This window comes from Rhipicephalus microplus, chromosome 5, assembly GCF_043290135.1.
Source record: "Rhipicephalus microplus isolate Deutch F79 chromosome 5, USDA_Rmic, whole genome shotgun sequence".
Classification (NCBI taxonomy): Eukaryota; Metazoa; Arthropoda; class Arachnida; order Ixodida; family Ixodidae; genus Rhipicephalus; species Rhipicephalus microplus.
The window spans coordinates 30,629,172-30,646,497 of NC_134704.1; the positions used below are offsets into that span (position 1 = coordinate 30,629,172).

The 17,326-nt window shown below is 47.4% G+C and overlaps 1 protein-coding gene across 2 annotated transcripts in view; it reads right to left on the minus strand.

Moving 5' to 3' along the window:
• The window catches only part of LOC119174780 (ankyrin repeat, SAM and basic leucine zipper domain-containing protein 1-like), a 50,880-nt gene that overhangs the window by 13,978 nt on the left and 19,576 nt on the right, over positions 1-17,326 (minus strand). For both annotated transcript variants that reach the window (XM_075895127.1, XM_075895126.1), the window contains exons 6-9: positions 5,542-5,682; positions 3,524-3,630; positions 568-703; positions 296-381 (exon numbers count right to left, since the gene is read on the minus strand). In XM_075895127.1, the coding sequence (XP_075751242.1) occupies positions 296-381; positions 568-703; positions 3,524-3,630; positions 5,542-5,682 (470 nt within the window). The remainder of the gene's footprint in view (positions 1-295; positions 382-567; positions 704-3,523; positions 3,631-5,541; positions 5,683-17,326) is intronic.

A 17,326-nucleotide genomic window follows, 5' to 3' on the forward strand; every position in this document is an offset into this window, starting at 1 on the left:
TTCCCCGGACACGGCAAAGCCACGCACGGCTAGGCGTGGGAGGGAGTAGAAACTCCCCCGTTAGCTCGGGTCCGTGGTGTCGCTACACACCAAACGCCTACTTGCGCAGGCGCCCCTGCGGGATGCTTATAAAAGACATCGTATATAAAACACAAGAAGTGCTACCTAGTGCATGTCTCTTTTAAAGGGGTTCAACTGCAGCACTTGCATAGATTCACACATCATTTGACAGTATGCATTATAGGACACGGAGATAGTGGCAAGTTGCCTAGCAGAGCAGCACTGCAGCACTTACGTTGACTTCGCTTTCTTTTGGAACCGCCTGGTGGATTCCAGACCCGCAATAATCTTTGTGCGTTCTTCTTCCGATTCGATACCCATCTGCAAGCAGACAAGTTACAGCCCATGCACTCATCAAGACAATGGTAGCATACCGAGGACAACAAACACAACAAACGGCCATTAGTTATCCACTCACACATCTACATTATTTTCCTCAAAGCAGTCGTTTACACCACAATGAACACAACGAAGAGATGACACAGAAGTGTTGGTTGCATCTCATACCTTGCAGAGAGCCTCTTCGTCCAGCTGCAGCATCTCTTTAAAGCTCACACCGTGCTGCACAAACAGAGGTAGCCGTTCTTCTGCTCCAATGGCAGCTAGGACCAAGGCCACATCACCATAGGCTTCCCGATAATTCCTTTAGGAGAACACAGATTATTAGAATTGTGCGAAAACTCAAATGCTTCGAATATTCAAATTAATATTACAGTATTGGAATTCACTTCAAATAAAGTTATTGCCTAACCAGGTGTCTACCAATCCACATGTCACTTTTTATGAAGACGGTTTCACTGCAGTGAAGTGGTGCTAAGCCAGGAAAACACATATTCAGATCAGAAAAAATTTGCACTAGCGGAAAGTCCCGCTGCAACGTTTATTGAAAATATTACCCTCACATCTATTCATCATACTTCAAGTTTTAGGCTTGTTGTACCGACCTATTTGCTCTAGATATAGCCAATTTTAAAATGTAACATACCTCATAGGTTATCACATGATTCTACCAAAAGTCAAATCCTGCTACTATTCAAAGTGGTCTCCACTTCCTTTGAAGCAAAAAGAATGACATTTGCACAGACCTTGCTTGATTTTTTAAAAGATATTGGGCAGGTTGGCTAGGTCATTACAAATATGCCCATTTTTCTTTATATTTATAAGCGATATATGCACTATTTGAATTAGATTTGAAATTATTCGACAAAGTCACTAAACGCTTCGAGCCTAAAACTCTGCAGAAGCCCACATGGCTAACAACATTTATGACTACTATATTAACAAATATACTGGCAGGCAGACTAACCACCATATTTACTCGTGTAGTGAACACACTCATAATTAACACACCCCCAACTTCAGCCTGGGCCCAAATTTGGATTTTTTTTCTTACCCTTGCGTAATGAACGCACCCCCTACATTTATCCGCTGAAGTCCCACGAACAAACACCCGTCACTTCCTAGCCCATTGGATCTCTTTCGTTATTTCGCCCACTTCGTCCGCTGCCGCACTGCATATTTTTGTTTCTTTTTATCTGTGCGTGGCACGTCCCCTGTCTTTTTAAAATTACAGTCCAAGGTTCAATGAAACTATCTATGTACCACAGTGAGGTTCACAAACGGTGCGAGTGTAAGGACATCGCAGCTGACAAGTACACAGCGAAGGTCGCGAAACTGCCCGCGCCAACCGACAGGGACAGTCGCTTCCTGCAAATACGAAACTTTAAGGCCTAACCACATGCACGCGATTTTCGAGTGACGACCACAGGACTTGCTGTCGCGATGCCAGTCGTGAAGGGCCATTCGCCGCCATCGCATCGCAGGTTTCTGGAAAACCAGAAAAAAAAAAAAAAAAGCTTGTCACCCTGAAAGGATTGTCACTATGTATTACTGCAACATGGTTCAAGGAACGCAAGGTGCAGGCTACCTTTTTTGCAGTAACTTCTCATGTGGACAGCAGGGCAGTGGCCATATTTTGTCATTATTCCTATTATCGAGGGCTTGTTTTGAAGCTTCGGTGGTAGCTTACTGCAATTTGGTTACTTGCTACAGTGTCAAATGGCGTCATCACTGCCGTCATGCGAGGTTGCCACAAAGTTGGCAAAGTGCACACGCTTCTGGGCACCCCTCAAATTACAGCAGATACGGTTCTTGCGGTTAAACAATTGGGAGAAAAGATAGCCACGAAACATTTTTATGGCGTGTGCAAGCGGCACAGGGACAGCTTGCAGAAGATAGCGCAATCAACCACCTAAGATGAGTGAAGTGAAACAAAGAAGCTGTTTCCAAACAGTGTACGTGTATGTCGATTTCAAAAGGCTAAGCGACGTAACTTTTTTTTTTTTTTTTGCATTACCACACTTTTAATGCGTCCATAACTCTGCTCCAATTTTTCGAGAAAAAAAAAAGTGCATTCACTGCCCGAATAAATACGGTGTTCGGTCACAGGGAGTCAAATTTAGTGTCACAATGCTTCAGAAAAAATTCCAGCCTATAAAATAACCAACACAGGAAAATGGCTAGACTACCAACAGTTGGTAGTCTGTTTCCTGCATTCGTTATTTTATAGGCTGGAATTTTTTTCTGAAGCAATGCACCAATTAGCCCAACAACAAGTGTTATTAGTGTCAGACATTTGTATAAAAAATAAGCAAAAAGATGCACAGCCGTTAACCTACTACAGTCCTTTTGTTCAGAGGTCCTTCAGCATAAAAGAAAGTTTATACTTAAATTTCAACCCTTGTGCAGGCAGTATAGATATTTTGAAAGGAGAAAGGATGCCCTATTAGCTGGGCTGATGCACGGGAGTACAAAAGCTTATGTCACAGTCTTGGCACTGACTTTTTTGAGGTCCCATATGTTGACAACAGCCCAGAGAGGAATATGGCGATGCCTAAAGAGCCTTCTTTGACAATGTGCATGCTAGGGCATGGAGCTGCAACGAGCTCGTTCAATCAGGGCTACCATACACCGCACACAAAGTTACGACTGCCAATCTTCATTTATAAAACGAGCGTTCACTGAAACTGGCATCATTACAAGTGAGCTTTCAGCACTATTCAGTTTTAAGAACATTGCACTACCTGGCATTTGAACCAATCCTTCCAGATTGGTCTACTACTTTGCAAAATAAGCAGAAACGACAAATAAGAAAGCAGAGGCGATGTTTTCGCAACTCTGAATAAAAACCATGATCAGTGGGTGCACAGACAGATGATGAATGACAGCAGAGTACAATAAATACAGTGTTTTGGTGAAAACAGTCCTATGTGTGCCTCCCCCCACATTTAAAAAACTTCTCAAAGTTATTGTTGCAATAACGAATGATAGAAAAGAAACCATGTTGCCCATCTGATTTCTTTGAATTTCCTCAATTTTTTTTTTTTCCTGATGGTTGTTTGAATGAGCCGGTATGATAAAATAGCTACCCCTGCACACTAACACAAGCAGAGAGTTTGCTCACCCTGAAGACCGGCAGGCATTCCACGGTCCCTCTTCTTTAAGACTCCGTGCACCTTCCAGGCCTTGTTTCATAAACTCCGTTTCAAACTTGGACAAGACTACCGAAAGCTACAAGAATGACAGAAAAAAAAAAAAAGCTACAAATTAATAGAGTGGAGAGCGATAACCATGCGCTAGACACAAAGGGATGAAGTCAGGGCACATGGTAGTCAAAGAAGCATCATCCAATGCATACATCGTGAAGCGAAAGGTCCTAGTACAATGACACTTGTTTGCGTAGAGTGACGATGGGTCAGAACCATCACCAACCAATTTAAAGGCACACTCTCCACGCGAGCAACCAAGCATTATTATTGCGGCCCGCATTGGCCAGTGCTGTTTTGATTAATATCGTAGGTCATCAATGTCGATGTAGAACTCCCGATAATGCATCGACTTGCGACTGCCACACGCGCCGTAGTAAGAAATTCCTGTCCACGCAAACGAACCGCCGAACGTACAGAAGCTTATTTTATTGCTAGAAGAAAAGAAAGAAACCGAAGTTTGCCTGTCACAACGCAAAACGACAGCCGACAAGAACACCGATCGAACATAAAGGAAAGCCTAAAAGCTTGTGTAGCCCAGAGCCGGCACGCAGCGATGCCTATGATAAAATGATATATTGCTTTAGCACAATTCAGTTTCAGCATTCACCCTGTCGTCTGTTTTTTCCTTTTCTTGACTGTGTAGCATCTTCACACTCACACTGAGCTGCGCTAAAGCAATATGATTTTATTCTCACTGTCATGAGTTTCAATTACAAAACGGATCATTGGCAAATCATCGTACATCTGTGCCACGTGATCGCCAACGCGTTACGAGTCACAAATAAAGCACCAAGGGATCCGTTAATATCGTTTAAATTGGTTTGAACGTGCATTCTGTGTCCACACAGCTTCGCAAATTACCAAGTGTTTCTTTTTACCTCCAGGCATCGATATGCGGATTTCACATAACTTTTTTTAAACGTAAAATACAATGAGAACTCGATTGTCTAAATACATTAGCAACTAACGGACGTAAAGTGGAAATGGGTTGCACATGTTCTGTCGCTCACGGAACCTATTTTGAGAACCCATGTGCATGTGCCAGAGCATCAAGGAGACGCATCAGATGCAGGGAAATGACTCCACGTTTACACTCGTTCACGGCAAATGCAAGCGTAGGTGACCGCATGCAGCAGTGCCAACATGAAAACCACAGCGACCGGAGGAACGCCCTACGCACAGCAAAAAACCTGACAGTCAACCCCGCTACGCTTGCCACCCGACTCGGTGGTTTTCGCTAGGCGACAGTGGCACCAGAAGACACAGCCTAGCTAGTAGAAGCAGCACGCTCAATCCACGACAGCACAGTTTTGCAGAACACGCATATTTACAACAGTTTACAGGAATTTACAGGAGAGGCGGATCCAGAGAGGAGGTGGTAAAGGCGAACCCCCTCCCCCCCAACAGGCTGTGTCTGAACTCTCTTCCTCACTTCAGTGGTTGTAGTGCACCTTCTGTCACCAATCAGGAAAAACGAGTTGAACCAATGCGAGCACTCATTAATGGTATTTATGCAATGACAGGGTTTTTCTGCTAGTAGAAACAAAAAGTCATGACCACGCCCCTCCCCTCTCTTCTGTGTTACTTAAGGCGACCACCCTCCGCTAAAATGAGTGGTTGGATCCGCCCCTGGCACCAAGGGAGCATTTGTCATCAGAAAGGTGCAAAGTAAAAAGAGAAACAGAAGAAGAAGGACATGCTTCGTTCGACATTTAAACAAAACAAACAAAGGGAGTGGTTTCAGTACCACTACTCATGTGTAGTACTAAGGTACTGTACATGTCATGAGCTTATCTTCACAACTTTCAATTACCAACCAAGCAGGTAAAGCTCAGAAACATGGCATTAAAAGGAGCCTAGCGATAAATACCAACTTCGTGCAAAATTTGAGCAGCAGTCAAATGGCAGGGGTGAGATGTGTCGGTTCACTGACCGTTTTGTATCCCTTGCGATGGGCAAGATCTGAGGGCATCTGTCCATCGAACGTGACAAGCGAGGCCAGATCGAAAGGCACCTTCATGAGAAGTAAACGTGCGGCCCTGCCTTGTCCCCCAGCGGCTGCCCAGCTCACCGCCTGCAAGTGGAAGTAAAAAAGCGCGGCACAGTCAAGGGCACATTACCAGAAAAAAGTAACAGTAATATGACACACACGGGGTTACTCTGAGCATAAAAGTAACCCTACTGCGCATATCCTGCTTCCTAATTTAATTCTTTCGTTACCGCGTGAAAACGGCTATTTTTCATACATGTCGGGAAGACAGTTCTTGTCAGTTTGAAAAGTATTCCAGCATGCATTGCAGCATACAAAATTTCGCTCAATGAAATGCCCTTTCCAAAAAATATATATATTGTAGAGCAAAAAAAATATTTGGAAATGAATGGAAATGTGAAAAGTGTGTGATTTTTTCATTGCCAGCTGGTAAATAGTACAATAAAACGTTATATATTCAAAAAGATTTAAGACAAACAAAATTCAAAATATACATTTTGAAGATACATGACCAAAAAACATTATAAAAAATAACAAATATTGCACAAAATGTTTTTACTTACCTTACATACACAAAGAAAAAAGGAACATAGGTGCTGCTTCATTGCTCGTGCCTTGCGGTAAAGCAATGCTTGGTTTATACTAACACGCAACTGAAGCTGTACTTTTCTCGGTAAACTCCTTTTTTTTATGACCCTGCAGGTATATCAATATACATGGATACCCATGATGTGAATAATCCCTTTATAAATTTGGTGTCCAAGGAACTTCACTATTTTGTCTAGCGTCACCTCTGTCCATGAGCCACCCATAGATTGGCGTTCCAATAAATGCACCCTAGAGTATTTCCATTTTCGCACATCGTATTAAAAAAAAAACACCATTATGCGCAGTTACCAAACAGTTTTGCGCTGCTCCATAGTCGGGGTCAAGGTGTTCTCTGATAGCTCTATTTAAAAAAAAAAAAAAAAGGGCTCTGCAGCTGGCGCCAGCACACCGCGCCCTAGCGAAGTGTAAACCTCGCACGTAACCAGTAGCCATAAGATTGTACATAAAGGTCAGCAGCCACATGCTTGTGGCATAGGAGACAACTTGAGGCCGTAAACAACAACAACACACACACAAAAAAAACTCATGAACGGCTGCAGATGTCTCCGGCTGACGCAAAACATTGTCACTATAAAACTCGAAGTTGAAGTGCTGCCATCCAAGGACTCTAAGCTCGTCCTCGCTCAATTCAGGTGCGGTTTCAAGGCAGTTTTGAGCAACTCGTTTTTTTTGCAGCGCAGGTACGCACCCATGCGCCCGTGAGGACCCCATATGTGTGACTAGCAACACTAGTTGCGCCCCTGTGTCTGATGTAACAATACAAGCGAAACCAAAGCTGTTGGAAACTGGCTGGGAAGACAACCTCCACACTTTATACATGTGACAGGCCTTCGGAAATATTTTTTCTATGGAATAAATTTTCCCTGGTTCCTAGCAACTGCTCTCTATGGAATAGCTGGCATGAATTTCTAGCAATTATTACTGCTCAACACTGTTAGATTGCAAGAATGACAGCTTCATTTGATATTGAACTTACTAAGGTTATTCCAATAACACATCTTTGATGTTACTGTAGGAAAAAGACAAGGGGCACGCACTTTCGTCAAGTTCACCAGCCAAGTGCATTTTCTCAACAACACATGCACATTGGTTCGCGCAAAACTCTGTCGAAAATTACTATGTTGCCGAAATGGGCGAATTCAAATTGATTCTGAAAGTTGAGTGGCTGGACTAACCACTAGAAGGGCTGGGTGCACGAGGAATGAATTCAACATGCCGAAATCGACAATCCAAAGCGTCAATCACCGGCGATCAATTCGAATAGGCATAGTAATCAACTGCTGTTAATGGCGCAAGGGCCATTGATGGCCAAAGAGCGCCAGGAAATGATATCGGATGAGAGCAATGGTTATGTTAAATAGCTGTAAAAGGGCATAAGATTCTGTGCTCTAAAGGTGCGTAAGACATATATTTATTAAAATCATGAAAGTGAAGCATGCCTGGTGAGAATCAGTCTTAAGTTATGATGACACCATAGAATAGGAGTGTTATATTAGCACCGATACCTCGCCGGCGCCCTTGGTCCCAAGGGCTGGGAGACAGGTGCTCTCTTTGGATGTAGCATCCGCAGCAGCAGCCTCCTTTCAGAGGCCGTGCTACCAATCACTTGAGTAGATAACATGGAAAGTATTTACTTCCTTTAAGAATACATTCAATGCATTATATTTACAAAGAGGTTCGCGACCAATAAACATAGCTGGGTGAAGGGGTACGTGTTATTTGTACGCTAGAGGAAAATGTTTTTTCCTGTAAGCCTCTAGCTCAGAGCATTCAAGGAGTATGTGGAGTACGGTAAGTGGACGGCCACATCTGTGACTGCTGATTGGGTCACCACCGGACAAAAGGTGTGTGTGCGTGCTGTGTGTGTGTCCTATTCTAAGCCGACAGAGACTGACCTCTGTACGGCGTGTTTTCGACGTGGGTGGCCAGTTACCGAGGTATGGTTTAATCAAGTGCAACTTGTTATGAGTTTGTAGATCCCATAACTTCTGCCAGTAAGCCCTGAGCTTTTTCCGTATGTTTGGTTTTAGGTCCTTTATAGGGACAGCAACTGAAGAGTTGGCAGAGCTTCCGTTAATTGAAGTGGCGGGCTGGTCGGCCAACACATTTCCTTCGATCTCGCGATGTCCTGGCACCCAGCACACGACGATATGTTGCTTGGAAGTATAGGCCGCGCAGAGTATTGAATAGAGGGATATAATTATAGGGTTTTTGTGTTTTTTAAGATTTTTCAATGCTTTTACGACACTTAGGGAGTCTGTGTATATAACTACCCTTGGCGTATTCAATTCTTTGATGTGTTTAACGGCTACGAATAACGCGTAAGCCTCGGCTGTAAAAATGCTTGTGCTGGTGGACAGAACGCCGGCATCCGAGAAGGATGGGCCGACCGCCGCATAGGACACGCCAGTATGGGACTTGGATGCATCAGTATAATATTCTGGACAGTCATATTTATGTTGCAGCTCTAAGAAATATATCCGAATGTGTATGGGGGAGGCATGCTTTGTGACAGCTACGAAAGATGTGTCACAGTCTATAACCTGCACTGCCATGGCGGGAGCCGCAGAGCGGGGGGGCTGAGGTGGTATTCAAGCAGTGGGACATCTGTTTCTTCAGCTAGGTCTCTAACACGCAGCGAGAAAGGGCGTGCCATTGCGGGTCGATTGTAAAAAAGTTGAGAGCTGGACAGGTCGTTGATGATGGGATATGCAGGTTGCTCACTGTTCGCATTTACTTTAAGGAAATATATGAAGGAAGAATATGTTCTCTGCATATGGAGTGACCACTCGTCCGATTCTACATAAAGGCTTTCAACTGGGCGTATTCTAAAGGCACCTGTGGACAGGCGGATGCCTTGATGATGAACAGGGTCCAACATTTTCAGAGCGCTTGGCGTGGCAGAGTGATAGACTATTGCCCCATACTCAAGACGTGAGCGTATAGGGCTTCTATACAGATTCATGAGGCACTTTCTGTCGCTGCCCCACGTTGTTCGTGACAGCACCTTTAGGATATTCATTGTTTTCAAGCATTTATTTTTAAGATGTTTTATGTGCGGTACAAAGGTTAACTTTGCATCTAAAATTATACCTAGGAACTTATGTTCTGTGTTTACGGGCAGACGCTCACCCTTAACGACCAGTTCAGGATCAGGGTGCAAGCCTCTTTTTCGTGAAAAAAGGACACAGGCGCTTTTCTGTGGGTTCAGTTTGAACCCGTTTTCATCAGCCCATTTGGATACCTTGTTAAGGGCGAGCTGAACCTGTCGCTCACAGATCCTAAGAGAACACGATTGAAAACTTATCTGCACATCGTCGACATATGTTGAATAAAAGATATTACGTGGGATGTACAGACGGAGAGAATTAATTTTTATAATAAAGAGCGTACAGCTGAGCACCCCACCCTGTGGCACTCCGGTTTCCTGTACAAATGTTCGGGACAAAACATTGCTCACTCTAACGTGGAAGGTACGATCAGACAGATAGCTTTCAATGACACTGAACATATTACAGTGTATACCTATGTGTGAGAGGTCTCTCTATATTCCCAACCTCCACGTAGTATCGTAGGCCTTCTCCATGTCGAGGAACACAAATAAGAAAAACTGATTATGAACAAAAGCCTCACGTATGTGTGCCTCGATACGTATAAGATGGTCGGTGGCAGATTGGCCCTCTCTAAACCCGCACTGGTATGGGTCGAGCAATTTGTTTGTTTCTAAGTAGTGGAGTAAGCGGCAATTAGGTAATCATTTTTTCAAATAGTTTGCAGAAACAGCTTGTTAACGCTATAGGTCTGTAACTTGATACAGTAGAGGGATCCTTTCCCTGCTTCAAAATTGGAATTATAACAGCCTCCTTCCAGGAGGAGGGGATGCGATTATAAAGAGAGAGGAGGGTTTCTTCAGTTTCGGAGGGTAGTTCCTTCAGCATCGCGTACATTACGTTGTCAGAACCTGGGGTAGATGTATTACAGCAGCTGAGTGCTGTTCGCAGTTCTGCTAAGCAGAATGGTGCATTATATGCCTCATTTCTTGCGGATTTTCTTTCTAACTTTTGTTTTTATATTCGTGCCTTGTAATTCTGGAAGGATTCGGAGTAGTGTGAGGAGCTCGATATGTGTTCGAAATGTGTGCCAAAAAAGTTGGCTTGATCCTCCAAGCTTTCCCCGAGGCTATTTACTAGTGGAAGGGAATACGTTTGTTGGCCCTTAATTTTCTTTACCTTATTCCACACTTATCTCTCATCTATGTACGAGTTGATACTCGATATAAACTTTGTCCAGCTCTCTCGTCTAGCTTGTCGACGCGTTCTCCTTGCCACGATTTGACCCGTTTGAAATTTTCCAGGTTTTCTGCTGTAGGGGAATCGCGAAGCAACACTCATGCTTTGTTCTGAGTGGTCCGTGCTTTCCTGCATGCGTCGTTCCACCATGGGACTCGCCGTTTAGAAGACATGCCGCTCGTTTTGGCAATACTTTTAGATGCGGCATCAAGTATAAAAGCTGTAAAATACATGACAGCATCATCTATGGTCAGGGCAGACAGCTCAGTCCATGTCATGTGTGTAAGAGTTCTATACCCTTCCCAATCAGCTGAGTCAATCTTCCATCGAGGAACCTGCGGGGGTAGTTGATCTTTGTTCGGCGCACTCAGGATGATTGGGAAGTGGTCACTCCCATAAGGGTTTTTAAGAACGCTCCACTTAAAACAGGTAAAAGGAACGGTGATGAAATGCTAAGATCTATGGAGGAGTACGTGTTGTTTGCAAGGCTAAAATACGTAGGCTCCTTTATATTTAAAAGACATAAACTAGAAGAAAAAAGGAGCAGCTCAATGAGACGCCCTCGCGCATCACAGTGAGCATCGCCCCACAGGACATTGCGTGCATTAAAATCACCTAGAACCAGAAACGGCTCTGGGAGTTCATCTATTAATGATTCTAGATCACGTCTGTGTAGCTGTTGATGCGGTGGTATGTACACAGAACATATGATAATGAGTTTGTTAAAAAGTACAGCTCGACTGGCCACTGCCTCAAGGGCCGTTTGGAGCTTCAAATGCTGGCATGCTATACTACGATCAGCTATAATGGCTACACCGCCAGATGGTACGACAGCATCCTCTCGGTCTTTTCGGAAAATAATATATTGTCGTAGGAAGTCCTTGTGCTTAGGAGTTAAGTGCGTTTCTTGCACACATAGCACTTTCGCGTTAAACTTACTCAGAAGTTCTTGGACGTCATCTAAATTTCTAAGTATTCCCCTTACGTTCCACTGTATGATTTTGTCGATAGCGAAAAAAAAAAGGGGGGGGGGGAGGGGGGGAAAAGTGCTGTGTGCAGAGAAGACGGAGATTAGCTTATTTTGCAGGGCCTTTGTCAGGCCCTGTAATAGGCGTTCTGTCTTTTTTGGGGCGATCGAGAGAAGCTCGCCGCTCCTTCGGCGCTTCCTGCGCCGTTTGGCTTGAACTGGTGCCCATAGCCTCTTGCGAGGCACTGGACGCCCGCTCTAAAGAGTGATCTGTGCATCGCTTAGACTTCGCCTCGATCGACGAAGTCTTTGTCCCCACCGAGCTGGGGCTTGATGAAGCCCCCTTGGCCTCGTGATTGCCCTGGCTGCTGCCAGAGCTTGTATAGGTCACTGGTGTGGACAGGCTGAATGTGGGCAGGGCAGAGCTGGCTGCTCCCGCCGTAGGGGCTTGTGGCATTGGCTTCAGCACGCTAGGCGCGGTCCGGGCAACTGCCAAGGGCCTTTGTGGTGCCGCCCCTCGTTGCACCACTTCGGCAAAAGGTGTTTTTAGTGCCAATGATAACGAGACCCGTTGTCTTGCTTCCCTGAATGTGATATTTTCCTGAACATTTATAGTTATTATGTAGTGGAGCATACCCACCAACGCGTATGCGCCTTCGGAAGACAACGAAAAGCCCGTGCTCTGCTTGCGCGAGAGTTTGTGCCGCCTTTGTCAGACTGGCCGTACGCCCACTTTCCGTTGCGACCTCGTTGCGACTTCTCGGCTCGAATAAACGTCATCACATTTGGTGGAGGCTGCTGAGATCCCCAAGAAGACCTGGAGCTCCGCTCTCGCAAGTTGCCTGAAAGACTACCGCGAAACATGACTGACGCAGTCGCCAACCAGCCCGTCCCAGCCCAGCCAGCACCATCGGCTGCTTCGTCTACCTGCCCGGCGCTACTCGCCAGCGGGACCCACCAATCTTCAGCGGAAGTGGTGAGCAAGACGTCGAAGACTGGCTGTCCTTGTACGAACGCGTAAGCGTCAGCAACAAGTGGGACGACGACTCTAAACTCGCTTACGTTATCTTTTACTTGGCAGACGTAGCTAAGCTTTGGTTTACCAACCGCGAAACCGCCATCGCCAACTGGTCCTCCTTTAAGACCCTCGTAACAGAAGCGTTCGGCCGACCAGAGGTCCGCAAGCTCCGCGCTGACCAGCGTCTGCGCCACAGAGCCCAGCAGCCTGGCGAAACGTTTACGAGTTACATTGAGGATGTGCTCGACCTCTGCAAGCGTGTTAACCCATCTATGCCCGAAGAAGAGAAAATTCGGCAGATTCTCAAGGGTATTGAGGATGGCGCATTCCAGATGTTGCTAGCGAAAAGCCCGACCTCGGTGGCAATCCTCGTAAGCCTGTGCCAGAGCTTCGATGAATTACGCCGTCAGCGTTCCATCGCCCGACAGAGTGTCTCACCACCAGATTCGATCTCGGCTGTCGCACTCGCAAATGTCAACGTTCGCCAAGAAAGTCTGTCCAACCAGATCAAAGACTTCATCAGGGAGGAAGTTGCCCGACAGCTCTCCCTGCTGCCGCATAGCGACGCGCCCACCGCAAGTCTGCCTTCGACACTGCAGCAGGCCATACGCACTGAAATTTGCGATGTCCTACCTACAGTGCAGGCCCCTTACGCATGCACTTCAGCAGCATCTAATCTCTCAGCTGTCAGCTACGCACCACCTGCACCATCTTCACCTCTCAGCTACGCAGCTGTGGTTGCGCGACCCCCACCGCATCCAGTATCCTTATCGGCTCCACCTCCTCCGGCAGCGCCTCCGGTTTACAGGCCCTCACCTCGCTTTTTCCGTCCATCTAATGAGTGGCGCACCCATGACAACCGTCCTATCTGCTTCGCGTGTGGCATCGCTGGCCACATTGCACGCTACTGCCGCCGCCGTCCCACACCTGCGTACGCCTCCTTTGGAACTCCTACCTATGCGTCGCAGCAGGCCACCACGTCTGCATACGAACAGAGGCACTCCGACTCGGATCGTCGCCCATCGACTTCTCGTTTCCCATCTCCTCGTCGCCGATCGCCATCTCCTATGCGTCGTAGACCACCTCCTGAGGAGGGAAACTAATCAGTGCAGTTCCAGAGGCAAGAACTGCAACTTCTGCGCAATTATCAAGGCCTCCATTTTCGCCGCGAAATGTTGTTGATGTCAATGTTGAGGGAGTCGCCACACAAGCGTTAATTGATACTGGGGCCGCCGTTTCGGTGATGAACGCAAAATTTTGTCGCAAACTGAAGAAAGTGACCACATCTCTCTGTGGCATCGTGCTGTCCACGGCTAGCGCGCAACGCATTCAGCCCTCGTCTGTGTGTACGGCGCGCGTCGTCATCCAAGACGTTTTGTACATCGTCCAATTTTTTGTACTACCATCTTGCTCTCATGACCTCATCCTGGGTTGGGATTTCTTATCAGGTCATGAAGCTATCATCGATTGTTGCCGTGCGGAAGTGTCCCTAGTGCCAAATTGTGAGTTTCCATCGCCCGACCATTCACCACTGCTCTGCAAACTCATCGCTGACGACGACATCACCTTGCCTCCGGAAGCTTCAGTCCCTATTAGCCTTTCATGTGTGGCGCAACCTGACGCCACGGTGGTATTTACGCCATCCCCTGTTTTTACTGAACGCAAGGGCATCGTGCTCCCATTTGCCGTTCTTACGATTGCGTCTGGTTTAACCGTAATGCTGGTTACCAACCACTGCAACTACCCCATTGGCTTGCTTCGTGGTGAAACGTTAGGATATGTGCAACCTGTCGACCATATCAATGATATTATTCTTCCCGACGAAACGCCATGTCAGATTGCCGCAATCACTCAGGCGTCTGAGCCATCAAGCTCACCAGCCTTCGACAATGCTATTGACGCAGACCTTCCCCCCTCGCATCGCAGCCAACTTGTTGCTCTCCTTAACAAGTTTCGCTCTTCTTTCGACTTTCAGAAACCTGCTTTGGGCCGCACCACGACTGTCACTCATACTATTGACACCGGCTCACATTCGCCTCTGCGACAGCGTCCTTACCGCGTTTCTGCCGAAGAGCGCCGCGTCATTACGGAGCAAGTAGATGACATGCTTAAACGTGGAGTCATACAGCCTTCTCAAAGCGCTTGGTCGTCACCCGTGGTTCTGGTAAAGAAAAAAGATGGCACCGTTCGATTTTGCGTGGACTATCGCCGCTTAAACAAGATTACAAAGAAAGATGTCTACCCGCTACCACGAATAGACGATGCTCTTGACTGTTTACAAGGCGCCGAGTACTTCACATCCTTGGATCTGCGTTCTGGGTATTGGCAGGTGCCAATGGCTGAATGTGATCGCCCTAAAACAGCCTTTGTAACGCCGGATGGCCTGTATGAGTTCAAAGTCATGCCATTTGGGCTCTGCAACGCGCCTGCGACGTTTGAACGCATGATAGATACCATATTGCGGGCCCACAAGTGGAAAACTTGCTTGTGTTATTTAGATGACATCGTAGTCTTTTCAGCTGATTTCCCGACACATCTTCGTCGTCTCCACGAGATTCTGACGTGTCTAGCTTCTGCAGGCCTACAACTTAACACCAAGAAGTGCCACTTCGCAGCCCGAAAACTAACCATCTTGGGACACGTCATCACAAGAGACGGTGTTCTTCCGGACCCCGATAAGCTTCGAGCTGTCGCTGACTTCCCAATGCCCACATCACTGAAAGCCCTAAGAAGTTTCGTTGGTCTTTGCTCTTACTTTCGTCGCTTCGTGCGCAACTTCGCGTCCATCATTGCACCTCTGACTAGTCTGCTTTCCAACAGCAAAGGTATATCAGCATGGTCACCTGCATGTGACGACGCATTTCACCAGCTGCGCCGCCTGCTGACCTCGCCACCTATTCTTCGCCACTACGACCCCACTGCTGCCACAGAAGTTCACACTGATGCAAGCGGCGTTGGTCTTGGCGCAGTTTTGGCACAACGGAAAGGCACCCAAACCGAATACGTAGTCGCTTATGCAAGTCGCGCTCTTAAGAAGGCTGAATTGAATTACTCCGTGACAGAGAAGGAGTGTTTGGCCATAATCTGGGCGCTTACGAAGTTTCGCCCGTACCTTTACGGCCGTCCTTTCGACGTGGTCACCGACCACCACGCTCTATGTTGGCTGTCCTCCTTGAAAGACCCGTCCGGACGTCTGGGCCGTTGGGCACTTCGATTGCAGGAATACGACATCCGTGTCGTATATCGTTCCGGTCGCAAGCATGCGGACGCCGATGCACTTTCCCGATCGCCATTAACACCAGATGTGGCTTCTCTGTCACCCCCTTTTACCACCTTGTCACCACTCGACAGCACTGACATGCTTTCGGAGCAGCGTAAAGACCCATACCTTGCCTTGTTAGTCGACTACCTTACCAATTCGTCTCCTGTCCCTTCCACGAGATCGCTGCGCCCGCAAGCAGCCCACTTTGCCTTACGTGACAACATTCTGTACCGCCGCAACTACACGCCTGGTGGTCGGAAGTGGCTCCTAGCTGTCCCAACTCATATGCGCTCTGACATCTGCATGAATTTCCATGCAGATCCCCAAAGTGCTCACGCAGGTGTCCTGAAAACCTACGAAAGGCTGCGCCAACGCTATTACTGGCGAGGAATGTATCGTTTTGTGCAGAAATACGTTCAGTCTTGCACCACTTGCCAACAGAACAAAACACCTCCGCGACACCTTACTGGCATGTTACAGCCGCTCCCGTGCCCGGCTCGCCCATTCGACCGCGTGGGTATAGACCTCTATGGCCCCCTCCCATATAGTAACTCTGGAAACCGGTGGATTATTGTCGGAGTCGATCATCTCACACGCTATGCTGAGACTGCAGCTCTACCGGCAGCGACCGCCCACGAAGTTGCACTCTTCATTCTCCGCAGCTTCATTCTACGCCATGGTGCTCCGCGGGAATTACTCAGTGATAGGGGTCGAGTGTTCCTGTCGGAGGTCATCCAAGCTATCCTCGCTGAATGCAACATTATCCACCGTAAATCTACCGCATACCATCCACAGACAAATGGTCTTACTGAGCGGTTCAACCGCACACTTGGCGACATGCTGAGGATGTACACCTCCTCCGACCACACTAACTGGGACGCTGTATTGCCCTTTGTTACCTTCGCTTATAACACCGCGACGCAAGCGACTACCGGTTTTTCCCCGTTCTTTCTATTGTACGGCCGCGAACCTTCCCACCCACTCGACACTATACTACCGTACCGCCCTGATGCATCTGAGTGCTCCCCGCTTTCGGAAGTCGCCAGATACGCTGAAGACTGCCGTCAGTTGGCTCGGTCTCTGACAAGTGAGGCTCAAGGTCTACAAAAGACTCGACACGACGACGCTCACCGCATAGCTCCTACATTTCGTGCTGGCTCCCTTGTGTGGCTTTGGGTGCCCCCGCACGTTCCTGGCCTGTCTTCTAAACATCTGGCCCGGTACCATGGCCCGTACCGTGTCATTGACGCGACCTCCCCGGTGAATTACATCATCGAGCCGTTAACACAATCACCAGATTTGCTCCGTCGAGGACGCGAGACCGTACACGTCGACCGTCTCAAGCCCTACTACGACCCCCTCATTGTGCCTACTCCCTGAGTCGCCAGGATGGCTACCCTTCACCCCGGGGGTATTGTAGTGGAGCATACGCACCAACGCGTATGCGCCTTCGGAAGACAACGAAAAGCCCGTGCTCTGCTTGCGCGAGAGTTTGTGCCGCCTTTGTCAGACTGGCCGTACGCCCACTTTCCGTTGCGACCTCGTTGCGACTTCTCGGCTCGAATAAACGTCATCACAATTAT